Source organism: Oncorhynchus mykiss, chromosome 29 (genome assembly GCF_057628025.1).
Source record: "Oncorhynchus mykiss isolate SJ-2025 chromosome 29, ASM5762802v1, whole genome shotgun sequence".
Classification (NCBI taxonomy): Eukaryota; Metazoa; Chordata; class Actinopteri; order Salmoniformes; family Salmonidae; genus Oncorhynchus; species Oncorhynchus mykiss.
In genome coordinates, this window is record NC_143050.1 from 21,614,757 (window position 1) to 21,638,333 (window position 23,577).

The 23,577-nt window shown below is 43.7% G+C and overlaps 1 protein-coding gene across 5 annotated transcripts in view; it reads right to left on the reverse strand.

Moving 5' to 3' along the window:
• The window catches only part of LOC110509879 (protein unc-13 homolog B), a 127,660-nt gene that overhangs the window by 39,647 nt on the left and 64,436 nt on the right, over positions 1 to 23,577 (reverse strand). For 4 of the 5 annotated variants that reach the window (XR_016493279.1, XM_021591060.3, XM_021591059.3 and 1 more), the window contains exons 11-17: positions 8,679 to 8,725; positions 8,473 to 8,551; positions 7,392 to 7,466; positions 7,056 to 7,275; positions 6,337 to 6,564; positions 6,064 to 6,205; positions 4,875 to 5,044 (exon numbers count right to left, since the gene is read on the reverse strand). Coding sequence is in view for 4 of the 5 variants with exons in the window: in XM_021591060.3 (XP_021446735.3) it covers positions 4,875 to 5,044; positions 6,064 to 6,205; positions 6,337 to 6,564; positions 7,056 to 7,275; positions 7,392 to 7,466; positions 8,473 to 8,551; positions 8,679 to 8,725 (961 nt within the window). In the remaining variant the exon portion in view is untranslated. Of the gene's footprint in view, positions 1 to 4,874; positions 5,045 to 6,063; positions 6,206 to 6,336; positions 6,565 to 7,055; positions 7,276 to 7,391; positions 7,467 to 8,472; positions 8,552 to 8,678; positions 8,726 to 9,737; positions 9,761 to 10,022; positions 13,278 to 23,577 lie in introns of those variants that run through there. The other variant, XM_090226805.1, reaches the window with a different exon arrangement.

Below are 23,577 nucleotides of genomic sequence, written 5' to 3' on the forward strand. Positions count from 1 at the left end.
CTGGGTCTCGACCCCGCCCTGTGCAACTGGGTACTGGACTTCCTGACGGGACGCCCCCAGGTGGTGAGGGTAGGCAACAACATCTCCACCCCGCTGATCCTCAACACTGGGGCCCCACAAGGGTGCGTTCTGAGCCCTCTCCTGTACTCCCTGTTCACCCACGACTGCGTGGCCACGCACGCCTCCAACTCAATCATCAAGTTTGCGGACGACACAACAGTGGTAGGCTTGATTACCAACAACGACGAGACGGCCTACAGGGAGGAGGTGAGGGCCCTCGGAGTGTGGTGTCAGGAAAATAACCTCACACTCAACGTCAACAAAACTAAGGAGATGATTGTAGACTTCAGGAAACAGCAGACGGAACACCCCTCTATCCACATCGATGGGACAGTAGTGGAGAGGGTAGCAAGTTAAGTTCCTCAGCATACACATCAGACAAACTGAATTGGTCCGCCCACACAGACAGCATCGTGAAGAAGGCTCAGCAGCGCCTCTTCAACCTCAGGAGGCTGAAGAAATTCGGCTTGTCACCAAAAGCACTCAAACTTCTACAGATGCACAATCGAGAGCATCCTGTCGGGCTGTATCACCGCCTGGTACGGCAACTGCTCCGCCCACAACCGTAAGGCTCTCCAGAGGGTAGTGAGGTCTGCCTCCTAATATAATGTTTACATACCCTACATTATTCATCTCATATGTATACGTATATACTGTACTCTATATCATCTACTGCATCTTTATGTAATACATGTATCACTAGCCACTTTAACTATGCCACTTTGTTTACATGCTCATCTCATATGTATATACTGTACTCGATACCATCTACTGTATCTTGCCTATGCCGCTCTGTACCATCACTCATTCATATATCTTTATGTACATATTCTTTATCCCCTTACACTTGTGTGTATAAGACAGTAGTTTTGGAATTGTTAGTTAGATTACTTGTTGGTTATTACTGCATTGTCGGAACTAGAAGCACAAGCATTTCGCTACACTCGCATTAACATCTGTTAACCATGTGTATGTGACAAATAAAACATTTAATTTGATTTGATGTTGTAAAAAAAATATATATATTAGATACTTCAAAGTAGCCACCCTTTGCCTTGATGACAGCTTGGCATTCTCTCAACCAGCTTCATGAGGAATGCTTTTCCAACCGTCTTGAAGGAGTTCCCTCATATGCTAAGCACTTGTTGGCTGCTTTTCCTTCTCTCTGCCATTCGACTCATCCCAAACCATCTCAATTTGACTCTGTGAAGCATTTATTTGGGCTGCAGTTTCTGAGGCTGGTAACTCTGATTAACTTATCCTCTGCAGCAGAGTTAACTCTGGGTCTTCCTTTCCTGTGGCGGTCCTCATGAGAGCCAGTTTCATCACAGCACTTGAGGGTTTTTGTGACTACACTTGAAGAAACTTTCAGCATTCTTGAAGTTTTCTGGATTGGTTGACCTTCAAGTCTCAAATTAATGATGGGCTGTAATTTCCCTTTGCTAATTTGTGCTGTTCTTGCCATAATATGGATTTTAACGAATAGGGCTATCTTCTGTACACCACCCCTACAGCACCTTGCCACAAAACAACTGATTGGCTCTAACGCATTAGGAAGGAAAGAAATTCCACACATTTAACTTAACAAAGCACACCTGTTAATTGAAATGCATTCCCGGTGACTACCCTCATGATGCTGGGTGAAAGAATGCCAAGAGTGTACAAAGCTGTCATCAAGGCAAAGGGTGGCTACTTTGAAGAATCTCAAATATAAAATATATTTTGACTTTTTTGTTACTACATGATTCCATATGTGTTATGTCATTGTTTTGATGTCTTCACTATTATTCTACAATGTAGAAAATAGTACAATAAATAAAAATACTGGAATGAGGTGGTGTTATTTATATATATAAATAAAGGGATGTGGACACCCCTTTCAGTCACACCGGTTGCTGATAGGTATAGAAAAATCGGGCACACAGCCATGCAATCTCCAAAGACAAACACCGGCAGTAAAATGGCCTTACTGAAGAGCTCAGTGACTTTCAACTTGGCACTGTCATAGGATGCCACCTTTCCAACAAGTCAGTTTGTCAAATTTCTGCCCTGCTAAAGCCTTCCCAGAAGAGGCTGTTATAGCAGCAAAGGGGGGGACCAACTCCATATTAATGCCCAAATAAATGCTTCACAGCCGGTCTTATTCTGGAAGTGCCGTGTTCGGCAGCTCAACCTGGCTATTTCCCTTGACAGCCACATTATTAGGCTAATTTGTACGTGTCGTCGGAGCGGTCGACTTCCTGGAGTGTGCTACATAATAATCAAGGAGGATCTCTCCCCTGAGAGGATGGAGGGGAGAGAGAGGGGGACAGTGGGGTATTTCAATCTCTTCTTTTACTGTGTGGTATCGAACACATTCAATGAGAAACCTTAGCTAAAATGTATGTTTCAGATAATCTAGGGAAATGTACATACATTTTCCCTTTTCATAGGGCTAACATACTTCACAACCACTCCACAACCACTAACATTCAAGACCTTTGAAGGCTCGTTTCAGTATCATGGTGGAGTCCTTTTTAAAAAGTCAAGTAGGCAAATGAGGCCTGCAGCTTCAGAACGGCACAGTTAATCACACACACACCAACACCATGAGTTACTGGTGTGGTGAATCTCATCTGCAGAGATACGAAGTCCATGACAGACTGTGATGCATCCCTGAAAGGTTGACTATCATTATGAGGAGAAAGAAAAGAAACGCACCAAGGGCAATGAAACAATTAACTTTTGGAAAGTGTTTGGAGCTAGACCTTGGAGTTTTCTCTATTAAAGAGCTTTTTAAACATGCCACCCTCCTCCTGAGTCACTAACCATCCCATTCCGAAAGGGATAGAAAAGCAAGAAAAAACAGATGAAGAAAGTAGCCATGTGGACAAAGGAAGAAAGAGAGGGCATATTCTACAGAGATGCAGAGGAAGCACAAGTGAGGGTAAGCCCAGGGGAAAGTAAAGACCATTGTGGGGACAGACAATATTTTCATCCAGTGCAAGTAGGAGCCTTTGGGCCAGTCCTCGCCTGGGTAATTTGTCGAGAAAAATGCTGCTGGCCAAGGGAGAAGTGGGTAATGAGGTACAAGCACAACACAGACTGGACTAGAGAAGAGGGCTGGGATTTAGAACAGAGCTGGAGCTGAGAGGCAGATTGTGTCCCACCACCCGCCCCTCTATTTACGCTTCAGCTACTCTCTGTTCATCATATATGCATAGTCACTTTAACGATACCTACATGTACATACTACCTCCATAAGCCTGACTAACAGGTGTCTGTATATAGCCATGCTACTCTTTTTTAAAATGTCTTTTTACTATTGTTTTATTTCTTTACTTACCCACACACATACACCTTTGTTTTTCCCGCACAATTGGTTAGAGCCTGTAAGTAAGCATTTCACTGTAAGGTGAAACACCTGTTGTATTCGGCACACGTGACAAATAAACTTTGATTTGATTTGAGATGCGCTATGATGCTAGCTAACCCACTTTGTTACTGTAAGATGTCCTAGACTTTCTACCCATCATTAACTAGCCCTCTGACAGATAGTCCATTAAGACAAAACACTGTGCAGCAACTAACAATCTGTTAGTTTAAAGGGTTGATTTCAGCCCTCCTATAGAGAAAACTAATGATAGAGTATGACTAAAAAAACAAACATTTGAGGGGGGTTGGCAGATAACAGAATATGCATTCGGCGAAACTTCGAAGAGTGGATTTATGAGAACTGAAGAACTGACGAGTCCAGCATGAAAAAAAGCACCAAAAAAGAAAACATAACCTGCCTCCTTTTGATAATCTCAAACGTTTGACTCTCACACCAGGCCCATCAGATGAGTAGAAGGGAATATTCCTTCAAAGTGACTGCTGAATCAAAGCACTTACACGTGGATCCCAACAAAGACCCACACACACAACAAAAATTGCCTCTCGGACACAATGAGGAGGCATGTGAGAACTGAGGAGAGGCTGTGAAAGGGAGAGGGATGCTATGTCAAGTTATATAGAGGAGAGACCGGAACTGCCCTGGCTATAAAGAACAGAGACTTCCCTGTTCCACAGCCTCAGTTGGCCTGCTACTGGAATATTTGAATGGCTTTCGCAACCACTGTGATTATCATTTGACCCTGCTGGACATCTATGAACTATCTGGCCTTAATGGCTATGTACTTTTATAATCTCTACTCGGAACAGCCAGAAGAGGACTGGCCACCCCTCAGAGCCTGGTTCCTCTCTAGGTTTCTTCCTAGGTTCCTGCCTTTCTAGGGAGTTCTCCTTGCTACAGTGCTTCTACATCTGCAATGCTTGCGGTTTTATGCTGGTTTTCTGTATAGATTGATTGATTGGCTTCAGAGATTAAGCAATAAGGACTGAGGAGGTGTGGTATATGGCCAATATACCACAACTAAGGGCTGTTCTTATGTACGATGCAAAACGGAGTGCCTGGATATAATGGCCATATACAACAACACCAGAGGTGCCTTATTGCTTATATAAAATGGTTACCAACATAATTAAAGTAGCAAAAATAAATATTTCGTCATACCCGTGGTATATGGTCTGATATACCACGGCAGTCAGCCAATCAGCATTCAGGGCTTGAAAAGAATGGATGTTTCCTTTGAATCAACAGTTCTAAATAAAAACATGTCCATTGTGTCCAGACTACTGTGTCTCAGGGCTGTGATGTGGTGTAGTGATGTGGTGTAGTGACTCATCTTTACCTTTACTTAACATAATAATCACGGGTCTCCAACACAGGCAGGAACCTTCCTCTCACATACAGCACACAATATATTGTAGCAGAGAGAGGACTTGTGACGTACCCAGGTTGTACCAGACGTCCATCTCTCCGCTGAGTGTGCGGACCTCGATGATGCTCTGACCCAGGAAGTCATCTGACTCTCTCTTCAGACGCTGTTTCACCCGGGACTTGATGTCATCGTCCTCGTCCCACACACGCACCTTGATACGGTCTGACGAGTTATGACACTCGCTGGGGGGAAAAAAATGGTAAGATAGTGTAAATATGAAGATTTGATACCATGAAAAGATATGCATGGTAATTACATTGCTTTTATGTACACATTGCAGTTCCTTCTTCCATAATTCAACTGAACTTGGTTTGGCCTAATGCCATTTAAGGCAAACGAGGATAGAGTTAATTACCCATGTGTGCCACTACCCTGAATAAATGAGTGTCTGACAATGTCAGAAGGCTCCAGACAGCGTGTGACAATTAGGACGTGGGTTCTTAAGACCACACACGCATTTGGGTGAGGAAACCTAGACAGCCTGAGGCTTACTCATGCCATGGCCTGCTTACACAGAAACCCACTTTACTACGCACAGGGACCCACTTTACAACGCACAGGGACCCACTTTACAACGCACAGGGACCCACTTTACAACGCACAGGGACCCACTTTACTACGCACAGGGACCCACTTTACTACGCACAGGGACCCACTTTACTACGCACAGGGACCCACTTTACTACCCACAGGGACCCACAGGGACCCACTTTACTACGCACAGGGACCCACTTTACTACGCACAGGGACCCACTTTACAACGCACAGGGACCCACTTTACTACACACAGGGACCCACTTTACTACGCACAGGGACCCACTTTACTACGCACAGGGACCCACTTTACTACCCACAGGGACCCACTTTACTACGCACAGGGACCCACTTTACAACGCACAGGGACCCACTTTACAACGCACAGGGACCCACTTTACAACGCACAGGGACCCACTTTACTACGCACAGGGACCCACTTTACAACGCACAGGGACCCACTTTACAACGCACAGGGACCCACTTTACAACGCACAGGGACCCACTTTACAACGCACAGGGACCCACTTTACAACGCACAGGGACCCACTTTACTACGCACAGGGACTCACTTTACTACCCACAGGGACCCACAGTTTTACAAGAGAATACTACAGACTACACACAAGATCCCAGACATTAACAGGGCCAGGTTAAATAGACTCACAAGTGGAAGTTCTCCTCCCAGACAGGGTTGAGGTTACCGTAGATGGTCTTGGTCCTCTTCTTGGTCTTGCCCACCTGGACCGTGACATAGGGGTCGCTGGAACCTGTCTTATCTTTGGCCTGCAGTCCCTGGGCACACAGCACTGCAGACAGGCAGATGACGTGGGACAGGAGGCAGGTTGATATCAATAGAGAGACATGGACAAAGTCAGATTGGAAGAGAAAGATACTATTTACAGTAGAACAGAACAGTTTGTGGAACATGTCTGTGCACCTGTGATGGTGATCTTGGCCGACCACTTGGAGGTTCCGTCCAGTACACTCTGTTTGATGGTCTTCATCTGCTGAGCGTGGATCGCCTTGCTGACGACAAACACATCCCGGATCACGTCAAAGATCTCCGGCTTGTTCCTCTCCCTGATCTTCATGCGGTCCTTCATGGCCATGATGATGTTCTGGGTACGATCCTCAGCCCCATGCTTTGAACTCTTCTCCGCAGCACCTAGAAAATCAGAAACCACACACTTAAAGTAAATTGACTGTCTTTTTGGCACCGTGTGTGAATATTGGAATGTAAATTGGCAAATCTGTTTATATGTATCCAGTTGTTTAAAGCTATTTATTTTCCGGTCCAAAATCAGGTGGATGTATAATTACGTCTTCACTGAAACATCAATCATAACCAATGATGGTACACCATAATTACACAGTACTTTACATATCACTGACAGCTGTATTCTGGGATGGAGATGAAGCAAAAGTAATTTAACAGGAAAGTTTGAGCCAGAAACTCTGTAGACAAATTCTGGAAAAAAGTGTCAACCTTGTCAATCAGAAGAAAAATTGTAAAGTACAAACCCATTACAAATGGACATTTACGTTTCATACACTGTCAATTATGTGATTGCCTGCATTAGGCAACTAAGCTCAGTCATCGCGAAAGGACCTTAAACAAACCTCCTCTTAGTCCAACTTCCACTGTGCTGTACTTACGCTGCAGGCAGTCAGCATTCAGTAGCTCCTGGCACTTCTCGTGACACTTGACCCCGCACTCGGAGCACCTCATGCCCTGGCGGGCGATGCCCCACAGCAGCCCCTCACACTCATAGCAGTAGGTGGGTGTCGTGGCCGTCCACACCTCAAAGTTATGGGGCGTGGTGCAGGAGATGGGGTAAATCAGAGCCTGTAAGGTCTTCTTATAAACGTGGTTCTTCTACAGAGGGGAGAGGAGAGAGCAGAGAGTGAGGATACTGAGATATGACATTGGTGAGTTTTGAAAAGAGTCTTGATTATCTCAGTAGAGTAATATGTATCCCATGATGTACTCACCAGCTCCTCGTCTTTGACGGAGGAGCGTGCGGCCATGGAAGAGGTGATTCCAGCCTTCCTGGCCTGGACCAGTGACTTGGATGACAGGGGAAAATAGTGTTAGTTGCCATGGTAACACACCAACAACCCTTCAACTAACCCCAAACGGTTGGTGTAGTATTGTAAGTGTTCGAATACATTTTAAATGAGTTGTTAGGCCCTTTACCCAGGGAGTGTACTACCCAGGTGAGTAATCCAAGGCCCATAGAGCTTTAACACCCCAACCAAACCAAAGCGGATGAAGGAAAAAACTAATGTAAGGATTGTTACAACACAGGTCATATAAGAGGTGACAACATGGGCAGAACTGAACCATCACTGACCAGTCGAAGAAACAGACACTTAACCCAGGTGCGTGTGTTACCAATGGTGACTTGGGTTAAAACCCTGGTAGTGATGGTATGTTCATGGTTCAGCATGTAAGGGTGGAGAATAAAACCCCCACAGAAAAAAAATCAATCATATGAATGAAGGGGAGAGGTAGAATAAGAGGAAGGGAATATTGTTTTAAGTTATTATATCAAGTAGGAACACCACAGTGCAGTTGCACGGTGACATATGGTTACTTATTTGCACCATAAAACCCTTGTTGCACATTAGTACACATTTTTTGCAGGACAGCTGCATACTGTACAATTTCTTTGCACAAGCAGTGCAATTTGTCCTACTTGATATACAGTTTTGCCTTTACATTTCTGACTACACATGGGAGGGGCAATTGGGTTATTTCCACTTACCATAGCCTGATCAAGGAAAATGATTGCATTCAAGCAAGTTGATAATTAAAGGTTTAAGAGAGGGGGAGAGAGAGATTATAAGACTGGTTTCACATGTGCCTCATTGGGTGATATCTTGGTGATTCCTCATGCGATCACTTTTTTTTTTAACAGATCGACTTAAGCAAACACTGAAATTATAAATGTAATCCTTAATTATCAAGATGCTTCTCTTGTGCTGGTATTACAGGATAGAAAAACATGTACTGACAGATAGAACAGCACTGAGATTTTAAGCAGTGACAATGATGGGAGGCAACACTTACCACATCGCTGACCAGGGGTATAGGCTTCCTCTTACGAAGGTCTGGCATGCTGTCAATCCCAAACAAACCACTTCCACCGCTGTGGACACGGAACAGAATGATATGCTGGTCCTCATACAGAAACAGATGCATGACTTTTTTTCCAACACATTAAAAAAGCATGGCAAATCTAAATCAACAGAAATTATTTGGGTGTCATCATATACCCTGGCTTGATCCAAGCTTGTCTGGAGTTGGGTTCATCATCTTGTCCCTGCAAGATTTAAAACACATTAGGTTTTCAGATTCAGCTATTAGACCACAGCAAAAGACTTAATCTTATAGGTTAAAAAAGGTACACAGAGGATAGAGAATGGAAAGACACACAGATGGTTGAGTTTCACCTCTTTGATGGTACATGCAGAACAGAACACATTCAGAACATCATTTTACACATTTGATCCATACATGGCATCTAATGATTGTTGGCAAACTGAAAAGCCGAAAATAGAAGAAAAATATATAAATCAATAGCAAAAGGGAGGTACATGCAAAATGAGCGCGGGAAAGAGATGAACACATTAAATGACCAGTTTTCTGTTCGATATCACTAACAATGTACAGATGCAAATAAAACAAGGAACAACTTGTTTTGTTGCGCAGATGTTCAAAGTACAACTGGGAGAACTTTTGGGGGGGGGGGGGTACTTCAGAGAACCTTTTTGGAGTTGTGCAATAACATGGGGAAAAAAACGACAGACGTATTTCATCTCTCTTCCTCTGAGGTAAAGTGTTTCATCAGCTCCTGAGCACCTCCTCCTCTCAGATGTATGTGGCTAGAGTTGGGTAGCTGGGCTCTCTAGGGCTCCTCTCCCTCTGCCTCTCCTAGTACTAGGAGGTTCTGACAGCGTTTGAAACAATTCTGAGCTGGTGCATCTACAAAACAACTTCACAACAGTGTTTCTACTGATCTGATGCTGCCAAGAACATACTTATTTTACCTTATTCAGATTTTGAATTACAGAAATAGGATATTTTATTTCAATCAAAACATAATCGTAAAGCCATTTGAAAATGCATTCATTAGGAGCAAACCTCAACAATAAATTACAAGCTGTTAAACACCTCTGCTAAAGGTATGCCAAAAGGAAAACATGGGGACCGTGCATAGGATATGAAAACACCCAACGGCAAATGTCACATCAAAACTCAAAATATATCTGTGTGAATGAAAACAACAAAACATGAACTAAAAAGGGAGCTCATTTAAAAAGCATGAGAGTAACCTGGTCATCTTCCCTGCTGCCGTCTGGAAGGAAGAAAAATCCACGAAAAAAGAAAACATTAGGGTTCATGGATATAAATAGCTAAGAAAAGAACATAAAATAACCAGATCAACTACACTAGCAATCAATAGTGGCAAGTTTTAACCCAAGGTGGCAGGATCAATCATAATCGTGTAATGCTACATTCATTAGTATAAATCATGGGCTAGTTTAGGTACATAAGGAATACGAGTGTTAGATTACTTATTTTTTGCTGGGCTTGCAAATACCGTAGTGCACAGCTACCTGGATTGAGCTCCTCCTCAGAGAAAGTGGACTGGGATCCTTGGGAAGATTTGGAGAGTTTGCGTCTCTGTCTCTTTTCTTTTAGGATGCGCTGCAGATTAGCAAGGCGTTCCTTAGGGCTGACAACATCCTGTTCACTAAACTCATCCTGATCAGCTCCATCATGGAGCTCTCCTATTGGACTTAACCCTATCCCCCTTGGGCTGAGGTTAGACTCTCCTGGGCTATGCCCAGCCCCTCCAGGAGGACTGTGGTCTGGTGTCAGCTCTGGGTTGGACAGTTCTCCATCAGTCTGATACGCTTCTCGGCTCTCTAAATGCTCCATGGAGTGATATTCAGTAGGGGTGCAGGGGGAGTGAGTACTTTCCTTTGTGGATGCTGCTTGTAGGGAGCACAGCAGGTTCTCTTGGGCTGGGCTGCAGTCCACATACATTGAAGCCTCACTGTATTCTTCCAGTGGAGACCCAGAATGGACGTGATCAGTTGGCAGAGTGATCTCTCCCTCAGGAGGTTCAGGGGAGCAGGGTCTGACAGGAGAGGGAGCTGCTTCAGACTCACTGTCATCTCTACCATGCTCCAGGCTGGACCCCTCCAGCTTCCTCAGAGCCCCTTTCAGAGCTGACCTGAAATTGAGCACAGCCTTCTCAATGCTCTTCACATCAAATCCCACATTGAGGGGCTGGGTGTTCTCAGGCTCAGGGCTAGGCAGGTCCCCCGACTCCCACTCTCCTGCATCATCTCCTGGGACAGACTGTTCAGTCCACTCCCTGTCAAGGCTCCTAGCAGATCCCATGTCCAGGGCATCAAATGAGGATGGACGGTGGTCACAGGAAGAGTGCGGCTCCAGGTAGCCATCATCACAGTCTGTGAGCAGCACAGTAGAGTGACTTATGCTCCTGGACGGCCCACAGCTCCCCACATCATCAGCGTAGGCATCTACAGTGTGGTAGCCGGAGCTCCGGGAGTATGGGCAGTTGGCTGAACAGTCACACTCCAAGTGTCCATTGCTGCCCTGCTGTCTGGGGGGCCGCCAGTCCACTACACTGGACGAGGTGGAGGGGGAGTTTTTGTGGCAGCTGAACAGCAGGGACAGGTGCTCTGAGCTGCTGTGGGAGGACTGGCCTGGGGTGCTGCTGGTCTCTCCCGTGGTGTACCTGGCCCAGCCACCGGGCCCTCCACAGTGTTCCTCCACCTCCTCTCCACTGTTCAGACAGGAGCAGACGTCCTCTTCGCTCCATCCGTTCTCCCCACTCCACCCCCCATCACCACTCACACTATGCTGCATGTCCGCCGATGCCCAACCGCTCTGCCACACCCCGACCTTACCAGAGCGGTACCTGGTGTCCCGGTCCAGAGTGTTGGAGCTTTGGCCAGAGGACAGGGAGCTGGTGCTGGGGCAATCATGGGCATACCCCCTCTCCAGGTTGGAGAGGCTGGACCCTGAACAGGGCACATCTGAGCTATGGTCTGAGTTCTCCTGGTCGGGTAGTTCAGGTTGGAAAGGAGGTAACCTTTCTCTCCATCTCTTAGGTGACCCCTGGGGTGGCATCATCATCACTGGGTCTATGTCCCAAGACTTGTGCCGGCGCTCCAGTAAAGGACTGGTGTCCCTCCTGTGGAAAGCTGTGACAGCATTTTGCCTGCCAAGGCTGCCGCGTCTGACGCTGAGCCTCTGAGGTGTCTGGGGATAGAGCTGGGTCTGGGGTCCTGGTGCTGAGGCTCCATAGGAGCAGAGCTCCCCTATCTCATTCAGCACTGCATCCACACAGCAGGAGACCTCATCCACAGAGCCCCTCACAGAGGTCAGGTAATGCCGCAGGTCTGATATTTCCTCCTGGATCTTGTTGATCCCTCGCAGTTCTTTCAATATGTGCTCGACGATGTCACTGGTGCCTTTTTCTCCCTCCTCATCTTTCTCCTCTTCTTCTTCTTTGCCTTCACTAGGAGAAGGCCTGTGTGTGTCCTCCACAACCCCAATCCCATCCTGACATTCAGAGCTGCTGTTCTCTCCAGAGGGAGAGGTGGGGAGACTAGTGGTGGGGCCGTTAGTGCGTACAGTACAGGGGGCGTTGATGAAGCCCTCCCTGTTCAGCTCCATCTCCCCAGCCACAGGTGGGTTTAGTGTCACTGTGTGACTGCGACAGTTGTGCAGGCAGGAGTGGAGTCCAGGGAATTCCCCACTGGAGGAGTTTCTCTGCAGGCCACAGATGAACATGTCCTGCTGCATCTCCACAGGGATGTGCTGGTCCTGGGGCTGGTGGATGGAGGGCTCCACAGGACCCTCCGATCCCTGCAGGTACTTCTGGAGCTTCCTCTGCACGCTGAGACTCACCTTGGGGCTCTGAGTCCTCTCCCGCCCTCCCGGCTCCCTCCTCTTGGACCACTTGTGTGGACTCTGAGGTGGCTCTGTCCCTTTTGGTTCATCTCCTCCACTGACACCCCTCTCGTGACCCCTAGAGAACATCCCTGAGGACTGTATGGGGACCTGGCTTCACTGGTCTCTGTCCTCAGAGGCCGACCAGCACCCTGGGGATTGAATCTCTGTGTGACCACACAACATCCTGACGATATAGAAGACACTGATCTGCTTACAGAGCCTTGTTCATGACTGGCGAGACAGAGAAGACAAAGACAAATAATGTGCAGAAAAAACATTTTGGGGGGGAAATGCTTGTTTTCTATCATGAACCTTCCCTTATGCATTCTTCTAAGCCATTTCATCCTTTACATTTCAGTCATTGGCATACAGCACACAAACCCCTCAGAGAATCAATACAATTTATACAAATTCGCATAATTCCACATCTTCATTTTGAGAGCTTGCCAGTATTCTAATTTTTCAGTCCAACAGACCAGAAAGCAGAGAGAGAGAAAAACAAGAACATATTCCTGCTGCTATAATGGCTCGTGAGATCATGATGAAAAAACAAAGTAAATAAGTGGCTCTATAGCCAAGATAAGTTTAATTGCAATGGATGACTGATTTGGTTTGCAAACAACCTACATAACCATCTTACTAGCTCATGCCAATGCATTCCTATGTACATTGCAGGCAGAATTCTATAAAAATACACAGACAACACACACAGACACTCAGGCATGGGAGAGTGGGAGTAGACCGCTTTAATCTCTGCAACGCCAGAGAGATAGACTATGGAGGCAAAGCAGAGTGTGGAATTGTGATTAAAAAAACACATTGATATTGGGGGTCATTGTGAGTCAGGCCAGTGTTCTGTATATCAGTGGGTTGGCCACTCACCCGCTCTCTTCACTCACAAAGAAGGAAGGATCAGGGAAATGATCGGACCATACAGCTGGCCTAAACTCTATAATTAGGACGTGATCAGAAGACAGCCTTGTACTTAACTGACGGCTCAATTCTATACTCCGAGTCAGTGTCATTAGTGTGCACACACCAGCTGCAATAGAGGAGGTAGATAACTGTGACCCCCCCCCCCCCCCCCCTGCTAGACACAGTGTGTGGGCTGGTTGAGTGACACAGGGATAACTAGGGAATCTGTTGGGTGACATGACCATACTATCGGACTTGAGTGACTAGTACTTAAATATATGCAAGGTATTGTAGAAAGATGCATGTAATTTAAAATCAAGGCATGTACAGTGCCTTGCGAAAGTATTCGGCCCCCTTGAACTTTGCGACCTTTTGCCACATTTCAGGCTTCAAACATAAAGATATAAAACTGTATTTTTTTGTGAAGAATCAACAACAAGTGGGACACAATCATGAAGTGGAACGACATTTATTGGATATTTCAAACTTTTTTAACAAATCAAAAACTGAAAAATTGGGCGTGCAAAATTATTCAGCCCCTTTACTTTCAGTGCAGCAAACTCTCTCCAGAAGTTCAGTGAGGATCTCTGAATGATCCAATGTTGACCTAAATGACTAATGATGATAAATACAATCCACCTGTGTGTAATCAAGTCTCCGTATAAATGCACCTGCACTGTGATAGTCTCAGAGGTCCGTTAAAAGCGCAGAGAGCATCATGAAGAACAAGGAACACACCAGGCAGGTCCGAGATACTGTTGTGAAGAAGTTTAAAGCCGGATTTGGATACAAAAAGATTTCCCAAGCTTTAAACATCCCAAGGAGCACTGTGCAAGCGATAATATTGAAATGGAAGGAGTATCAGACCACTGCAAATCTACCAAGACCTGGCCTTCCCTCTAAACTTTCAGCTCATACAAGGAGAAGACTGATCAGAGATGCAGCCAAGAGGCCCATGATCACTCTGGATGAACTGCAGAGATCTACAGCTGAGGTGGGAGACTCTGTCCATAGGACAACAATCAGTCGTATATTGCACAAATCTGGCCTTTATGGAAGAGTGGCAAGAAGAAAGCCATTTCTTAAAGATATCCATAAAAAGTGTCGTTTAAAGTTTGCCACAAGCCACCTCGGAGACACACCAAACATGTGGAAGAAGGTGCTCTGGTCAGATGAAACCAAAATTGAACTTTTTGGCAACAATGCAAAACGTTATGTTTGGCGTAAAAGCAACACCCTGAACACACCATCCCCACTGTCAAACATGGTGGTGGCAGCATCATGGTTTGGGCCTGCTTTTCTTCAGCAGGGACAGGGAAGATGGTTCAAATTGATGGGAAGATGGATGGAGCCAAATACAGGACCATTCTGGAAGAAAACCTGATGGAGTCTGCAAAAGACCTGAGACTGGGACGGAGATTTGTCTTCCAACAAGACAATGATCCAAAACATAAAGCAAAATCTACAATGGAATGGTTCAAAAATAAACATATCCAGGTGTTAGAATGGCCAAGTCAAAGTCCAGACCTGAATCCAATCGAGAATCTGTGGAAAGAACTGAAAACTGCTGTTCACAAATGCTCTCCATCCAACCTCACTGAGCTCGAGCTGTTTTGCAAGGAGGAATGGGAAAAAAATTCAGTCTCTCGATGTGCAAAACTGATAGAGACATACCCCAAGCGACTTACAGCTGTAATCGCAGCAAAAGGTGGCGCTACAAAGTATTAACTTAAGGGGGCTGAATAATTTTGCACGCCCAATTTTTCAGTTTTTGATGTGTTAAAAAAGTTTGAAATATCCAATAAATGTCGTTCCACTTCATGATTGTGTCCCACTTGTTGTTGATTCTTCACTAAAAAATACAGTTTTATATCTTTATGTTTGAAGCCTGAAATGTGGCAAAATGTCGCAAAGTTCAAGGGGGCCGAATACTTTCGCAAGGCACTGTACCTGTACATGGAAATCCATGATTTTACCTACACTGTAGTGAGACAATAAGTTAGTAAGCACTTATGCAACAGCCAACTAACACTCAAGGATTATTTGCTGGTCTTAACCTATTAATCTGCCTCTTATCCCCACTGATCCTGGGTGTTGGAAGACGGCTCAGGCAGGAGCAGCCCAACCCTATGCACTTGCTATGTAGCATTATGCTGTTAAGCAACAACCCGCGGAGGGGAATCAGTGCTGCACAATTTTCCTCCCTGTGCTGTTGTCTCTGCGTCAGACAGAGTGACAGACAGACTGGTCAGTTTAACCACCATCTTTCTGTGTGCTTCTGTGGCCATTTGCCCAGACCGAGAAGTCTGTTTCAGACAGAGCACAGCGTTAGCTGAACTTTTTCCCCATCAGCTTTTCAGGCAGTTTTCACCAAGGTCTAACTGGACTGGCGTTTCTGATGCATATAACTAGATACAGTGGGGCAAAAAAGTATTTAGTCAGCCAACAATTGTGCAAGTTCTCCCACTTAAAAAGATGAGAGAGGTACATCATAGGTACACTTCAACTATGACAGACAAAATTAGAAAAAAAATCCAGAAAAATCACATTGTAGGATTTTTTATGAATTTATTTGCAAATTATAGTGGAAAACAAGTATTTCGTCACCTACAAACAAGCAAGATTTCTGGCTCTCACAGACCTGTAACTTCTTCTTTAAGAGGCTCCTCTGTCCTCCACTCGTTACCTGTATTAAGGGCACCTGTTTGAACTTGTTATCAGTATAAAAGACACCTGTCCACAACCTCAAACAGTCACACTCCAAACTCCACTATGGCCAAGACCAAAGAGCTGTCAAAGGACACCAGAAACAAAATTGTAGATCTGCACCAGGCTGGGAAGACTGAATCTGCAATAGGTAAGCAAGCAGCTTGGTTTGAAGAAATCAACTGTGGGAGCAATTATTAGGAAATGGAAGACAAACAAGACCACTGATAATCTCCCTCGATCTGGGGCTCCACACAAGATCTCAACCCGTGGGGTCAAAATGATCACAAGAACGATGAGCAAAAATCCCAGAACCACACGGGGGGACCTAGTGAATGACCTGCAGAGAGCTGGGACCAAAGTAACAAAGCCTACCATCAGTAACATACTACGCCGCCAGGGACTCAAATCCTGCAGTGCCAGACGTGTCCCCCTGCTTAAGCCAGTACATGTCCAGGCCGGTCTGAAGTTTGCTAGAGAGTATTTGGATGATCCAGAAGAAGATTGCGAGAATGTCATATGGTCAGATGAAACCAAACTATAACTTTTTGGTAAAAACTCAACTCGTCGTGTTTGGAGGACAAATAATGCTGAGTTGCATCCAAAGAACACCATACCTACTGTGAAGCATGGGGGTGGAAACATCATGCTTTGGGGCTGTTTTTCTGCAAAGGGACCAGGACGACTGATCCGTGTAAAGGAAAGAATGAATGGGGCCATGTATCGTGAGAATTTGAGTGAAAACCTCCTTCCATCAGCAAGGGCAATGAAGATGAAACGTGGCTGGGTCTTTCAGCATGACAATGATCCCAAACACACCGCCCGGGGCTTCGTAAGAAGCATTTCAAGGTCCTGGAGTGGCCTAGCCAGTCTCCAGATCTCAACCCCATAGAAAATCTTTGGAGGGAGTTGAAAGTTTGTGTTGCCCAGCAACAGCCCCAAAACATCACTGCTCTAGAGAAGATCTGCATGGAGGAATGGGCCAAAATACCAGCAACAGTGTGTGAAAACCTTGTGAAGACTTACAGAAAACGTTTGACCTCTGTCATTGCTAACAAAGGGCATATAACAAAGTATTGAGATAAACTTTTGTTTTTGACCAAATACTTATTTTCCAGCATAATTTGCAAATAAATTCATAAAAAATCCTACAATGTGATTTTCTGGATTTTTCCCCCGCATTTTGTCTGTCATAGTTGAAGTGTACCTATGATGAAAATTACAGGCCTCTCTCATCTTTTTAAGTGGGAGATCTTGCACAATTGGTGGCTGACTAAATACTTTTTTGCCCCACTGTACATACCAAACATGAAAATGACCAATAAGAAGGGCAAGTGCAGTCAAAAACATGATTTTTCGGTGTTTTATATATATTTCCACACTATGAGGTTGGAATAATGCTGTGAAATTGTAAAGATTATGATAATGCCCTTTTAGTCTATGAGCTGTTTGAAAAGACCACCTGAAAACTCTGTCCGTTTTGGTGGGATGGAGCTTTAGGCCTTTCCATGGTAACATTACCATGCAGTAAATTAGTTAGACTGATAAGAGAGTTCCAAACCTCTCTGCCAATAACAGCTAGTTTTCAGTTTTCCCCTCCCCACTCAGACCTTTCCCAGACAATGCTAGCAAAATTCTTGATTGAGAAATTGCTCTTTGCTAAGAAGCAATTTTTGTTTATTGTTGGCCATTTAATTGAAAACAATCACAGTAAGGTAGTGAATCGTTAGCCAGACATGATTTGATATTGAGATAATAATGGTTGCATTGGACCTTTAATACATTCAGTCACTAACAAAGTGATTGACTCTATCAGTCTATTTTCTGTTAGTTGAAGAGATCTGTGGTGAGTCGTGACATTTGCATTACAGCACCCTTGTGGAGCAGCAGCATGTTAAAAGTAATCGACCGTACCAAGGGGAATATATTTACTCGTAATGTAGAGAGGGTCTTGTGTTGAGCGCAGCTAATGTTGATTACTCTACAACAAGAGATGCCAGCCATCATTGGAATTCATTGAAATTCCACGACTGCCTCTGTCTGTTGTTACTCACTCAAATGGATTCAGGGAGACATTGGCTCCACTGTGACTGTGAAACAGCGGATAGATAGAGCATTGGCATTTGTTATGGCAGATGGCCTAAAGTTTGTAATAAACAGTGATGGATGTGGATAGAATTTCTATATCACGTTATGTTTCGAACTTAATAGAAATGTATAGTCAGAGTAGAAACCAGCCCAAATGATCAGACAAATTCACCTTGGCTGGGGCAAACAAGGTCAATGTTTCCTTGCCAACCTTGAAAGCAAATGTATTTATTCTATAGCCCTAGTACTATAATAGACATAAAAGTTTCAAATGTAACACATTATAACATAAAAGTACTGCAATAATGACTTTGCTCCCATCTGAATTGATAGGGGAGTAATTCTATGGCTGTTAAGACGGAACAACTAAGAAAATGTAAAAGCATGAGAGGTGTTAAAGTCCATCTCCAGCTTGCGCACAGGACTCCCTGGTGGGAAACATTCGTAACCCTCTCCTCCACCAGAAGTTTAACCTCTGTCCAATACCACTCAAGTACTGGAGGTGTGCATTAGCATGATAAGAGCACAGTTGACGGGAAGGCATTATCATGAATAGCACTAAGACAGCTAGCTGCCAGACCAACGGTGCTGTTGTTAGTGATGCACATTTATAAAAGCTGCCCAGGACTGTCAGGAATCACATATCAAGCCAATAATGTTATTAGCAATATAAGTACAGGATAGGTTTAAAAGACTGTTAGGAATCAGATATCCTCATGGTGGACATGGACTTTCCATTTAAATTGCATTTTTTAAAAATAATCCATTAACTATCTTTTTATTTGTACCTTTATTTAACTAGGCAAGTCAGTTAAGAACAAATTCTTCTTTTCAATGACGGCCTAGGAACAGTGGGTTAACTGCCTTGTTCAGAGGCAGAACGACAGATTTGTGCCTTGTCAGCTTGGAGATTTGAACATGCAACCTTTTGGTTACTAGTCCAATGCTCTAACCACTAGGCTACCTGCTGCCCCAACTATGACAATCTGGAAATAAACAGGGACAAAATGAACAGACATTCCCAGGTAAAATATACATTGTTTATCTAAAATCACTTTCACAGCAGTTCTTAGCTGGGCTCCTGAAGACAACTCCTGGCCCATTTAATGTATGCAGCCAGTAGCCCATATAATCTGAATGGCCAGCGGCTCAGCCTCAGCAGTAAGCTGTCCAGACCATGGAGAGGGGGAGCCGGCTGGTATGTCTGGGTAACTCTGACTGAGTCACTGGAGTGCCCCAGAGCAATGTCTTTTCTCTCTTTCCTTCATGTTCTGTGGCCTAGAAAAAAAGTCTGGCTTGGTTTGCTCGTGTTCAACTGATCAATTGGCCGCTCATTCTATTCCTATTCATGCAACAGGAGCAACGTTGACATTTTCAGAATTATATTGGACTATATCACAATGTCAAACCTGGGTTCAAATACTTGTTCAAATATCTACATTACTTTCACATATACTGAACACAAATATAAATGCAACATGTAAAGTGTTGGTCTCATTTTTCATGAGCTGAAATAAAAGATCCCAGAAATCTTCTATAAGCACAAAAAGCGTATTTATCTTATTTCTGTAATTAAAGCCCTTCAGTGGGTGGACCTATGACCTCCCAGGCCCACCCATGGCTGCACCCCTGCCCAGTCATGGGAAATCCATAGATTAAGGCCTAATTAATTAATTTAAATTGACTGATTTCCTTCTATGAAGTGTCAATCTACGAAATTGTTGCATGTTGCGTTAATATTTTTTTCAGTATAAATTCGAAGAAAGTACAGATATATTTCATTTGAAAAGACAAGTAGTTTAATTATTTTATGAATTTGGAAAAACACTTGCAAAGTATTTTAAAATACTCAGATACACTCTCATGCATTTAACCCAGTTATTTGAAAATATAATTATCAATAAGTATTTGACAATTCAATTTTAAATAATTATTTGAAAATACTCTCAAATGCAATTTGGTAGACTATTTGGTTTTTACAAATAACCATTCTATACTAAAATAAAAGTACTTGTTTTGGACTGTGTATTTGAAAATACTCAAATACAAAGAAAAAAGTATTTTAAAAACCAGATAATTTAATACACATAAATCCGCACAATATTACTCATTGTTATGGAAACATTTTTCTATTAGCCATACATTTCATGAATAAAAGTCAGAGTAGTCGAGAGCAAACATTCTCTTAAGTTTATGTAGCGCAATTTTAAATGCAAACTTTATGCAATAATACCATTTCTAATGATGCATAAAATTCAATAAACCTTACCTCATGAAGGCAGAAAAAGGTAATAGTATACTGTAAGAATCTTTGAAGGCGAGAGAAGTCACTTAGTGGGGACCGTTGACTCCATGTGGAAAACCACTCAATAGAAGACAAGCGCCAAATCTTAAAAGTCATTTTTCCCCCTTTTGTTAAATATCCCCAGGTGCTTATAATTCCATGAGCTACATTCAAAGCACATTGGACTGCTCGTCTTCACCCAGATTGACAGACGCAGGAGAAGTGTTGACTCTCTCATTCCAGATGTACAAACCCAGGAAGGGCAAGCGCGAGGAATCTAGGCTCACATGACAGTTCAGTCCCAGTTAAGTACCCCTCCCTCCCGCTCTTCGTGCATTCCCTCTCTCGTTCCGTCCCCTTTCTCTCTGTCCTCTGGCGATGTATTCCAGTACAAAGCTAATCTGAAGCTGTGAAAATGCCAGCTCTGTCTCCCTCTCTCCATATCCCCCCTCTCTCTCCACCTCTATCTGTACCATCCTGCTGTCCTCACTCTCTTTCCATTTGACCCTTATACCGGCCCTATAGCAATCAGTATAATGGAAACAGCACCATTCCAACCCCTTCCTCATAATCTAGAAGAAAAAGAAACGCACACCTACTTAGGCGAGGTGCTGGCTAGCGGAGCAGAAAACTTGAAAATAAAAGAGAGCCGCACACTCTAGGAGCTCAGATGCAAAAATGGAATTACCAATGTTTCGACAGCCAAGCTGTCTTCATCAGGGTATAATCATAAACACTGTGGAATGACTCATCAATATAGTGTCAAAAGACACAGATAATCATGGCCAAGAGTGGCCTAATATCATTGGTTAATTCTCAAATATTAAAATGGCATACAAAGAACAGCATACAAACAACAAATGGATAGCATACGATCGTAGATTAATTTTAGACTACACAAGCTTACAAACAATTACAATGGCAAAGTAACAAAAATCACAAGAATGGCTTCAGATCAAAGTCTATGTTGAGACCGAAGGGAGCAAGGGTGTTTAAGTTAAAGATCCAGGCAGCCTCTCGTTTTAACAATAAATGATCAAGGTCACCCCCTCTCCTAGGGAGGGTGACATGTTCGATGCCAATATAACTCAGAGACGAAATCGAGTGGCCTGCCTCCAAAAAGTGGGCCGCAACTGGGTAAGTCAAGTTTTTACACCTAATGGTGCTACGATGCTCTGAGATACGTACTTTTAATTTGCGCTTTGTTTTACCCACATCATTTTTACCACAAGGACAAGTTATGAGATAAATAACTGCCTTAGTGGAGCACGTAATAACACCTTTGATTGGGATCAATTTCCCTGTTTGTGGGTGTTTGAAGGATCTACATTTATAAGTGCCATTGCATTGAGCACAGCCACTTGTACAGCCACTTGAGCACTTGTCATTTCCATCCAGTAGGGGCGCAAATAGACGTTGTTCAGGAATATCTTGGGGTGGTAAATCAGAGTGTACCAACTGATCTCTGAGATTTCTGCCCCGCGAGAATACGACCAAGGGAAGGTTCGAAAACACATTACCGAGACTATCATCGGATTTTAGAATGTGCCAATGTTAGTGAACGATTCCCTTCATTTGTTCAGAACGCTTTGAATAGCAGGTAGTTAGAACACAAGAATGCGTATTTTTGCGAGACTGATCTTGAAAAAGGTAATGTCTCGGTTTGTTTTGAATTTTCTCAATGGCAATAATAATCTGATAGTTTTTGTAGCCCCTCTCCTTGAACTTTCTTTGCGTCTCAGCCAACTTTCTTTGCGTCTCAACCCCTTCCTCATAACCAGGCTGTATGGCTTAATTAATGGAATGCATCGCAAGACACCGCACTACTATAACTGTAACCTGTTCATTACGACCAGCACTGGTTTCTAACCGCGGATCAATTGGTTTAATGGAGTGCATGACTACAAACAACATTCTGTGCTACAGCTGAAACCAGTCCTTCTAGTCTTCTACACATTCCTCATACTGTATATGAACCAGACCTGGGTTCAAATACATGTGTATTTTAGTATTTAAAAAAATTATAATAATGTGTATTTGAGTATTTCCAAATACACAGCCCAAAACAAGTACTTTTATTTCAAGACATGCTCCAGAACTTTGGCGACTACAAAATCTTTCTTAAACCTCCTGTTGTGGGCTGAATGTGTCAATGTGTAGTTCATACATGCATAATCTATGAACATAATTACTGTGTTACCTCAGTTAGCTACAAAATCCCTAGTTTGAAAACAACTGTTTTTCTGGAAGCTGTGCTGCGCCATGTTCCCTACATTTCCCTCCATGTGGGCCAGCCCCCTAGCAATTAGAGTTCTAGCCAACGATCTTCAGCCCCTTGCCATTTGAGTGACAGCTAGCAAGATGCACACACTTCAGAGCGAGAGAGTGCAATGACGTGGTGCACATATTTGACATAGTACGCTATTTTCTGGGGGTTGTGAGCACTACTTTCAGAACTACTACCTAAAAGATATACAGAAGTACAGGAGAATCTAAGTATTTGAATTGTTATTAAATCAAGCAAATTGCATTTGAAAGTACTTATTTCAAATTCCTGGGTTAAATGCATGCATTTCCAAATACATTCCCATATTCAACTACTTGTTTTAATTTCAAATAAAGGTTCTGAATACTTGTTTTGAAATTTATTGAAAAGTAATTGAAATACCTGCAATAGTATTTGAACCCAGGTCTGATATGAACAGTCTCTGAACAACAGATAGACTGACGATATCTGACCATTCTTTTGCAGTTTAAACCTTAAAAAGGTAGTGATGGAGAAACAAAGCATCCAGAAGCATTGATGCTTTCCAGTCAATTGTATCAGAAATAGGTTCATTACTCACAGCTTTGATCCACACAGTGTACACTAGTGGCACATGCTGGTCAAAATAATTTAAAAGCAGCCAAATTATTATAGATGACGTCCCACACGGTGTAGCGCATGCGCGGAGTAGCCTTTTTGTCTTATACCGTAACCAATACCAAACCAATCAGGTGATTGTTTGACGAAATGAAACTTCGGACGTCATTGATCACGTGCTTCTGATACAGGCATCGGCACACTGTTTCGAAGTAAACTGCTTAACGATTTCGACGCATGCCTTGGAGCTCCGGTATAACTACTTAAAAAAGGTCCACTATGCAAGAAATCGCTCTGTCATTTCCTGGTGGCTAAAATTAAA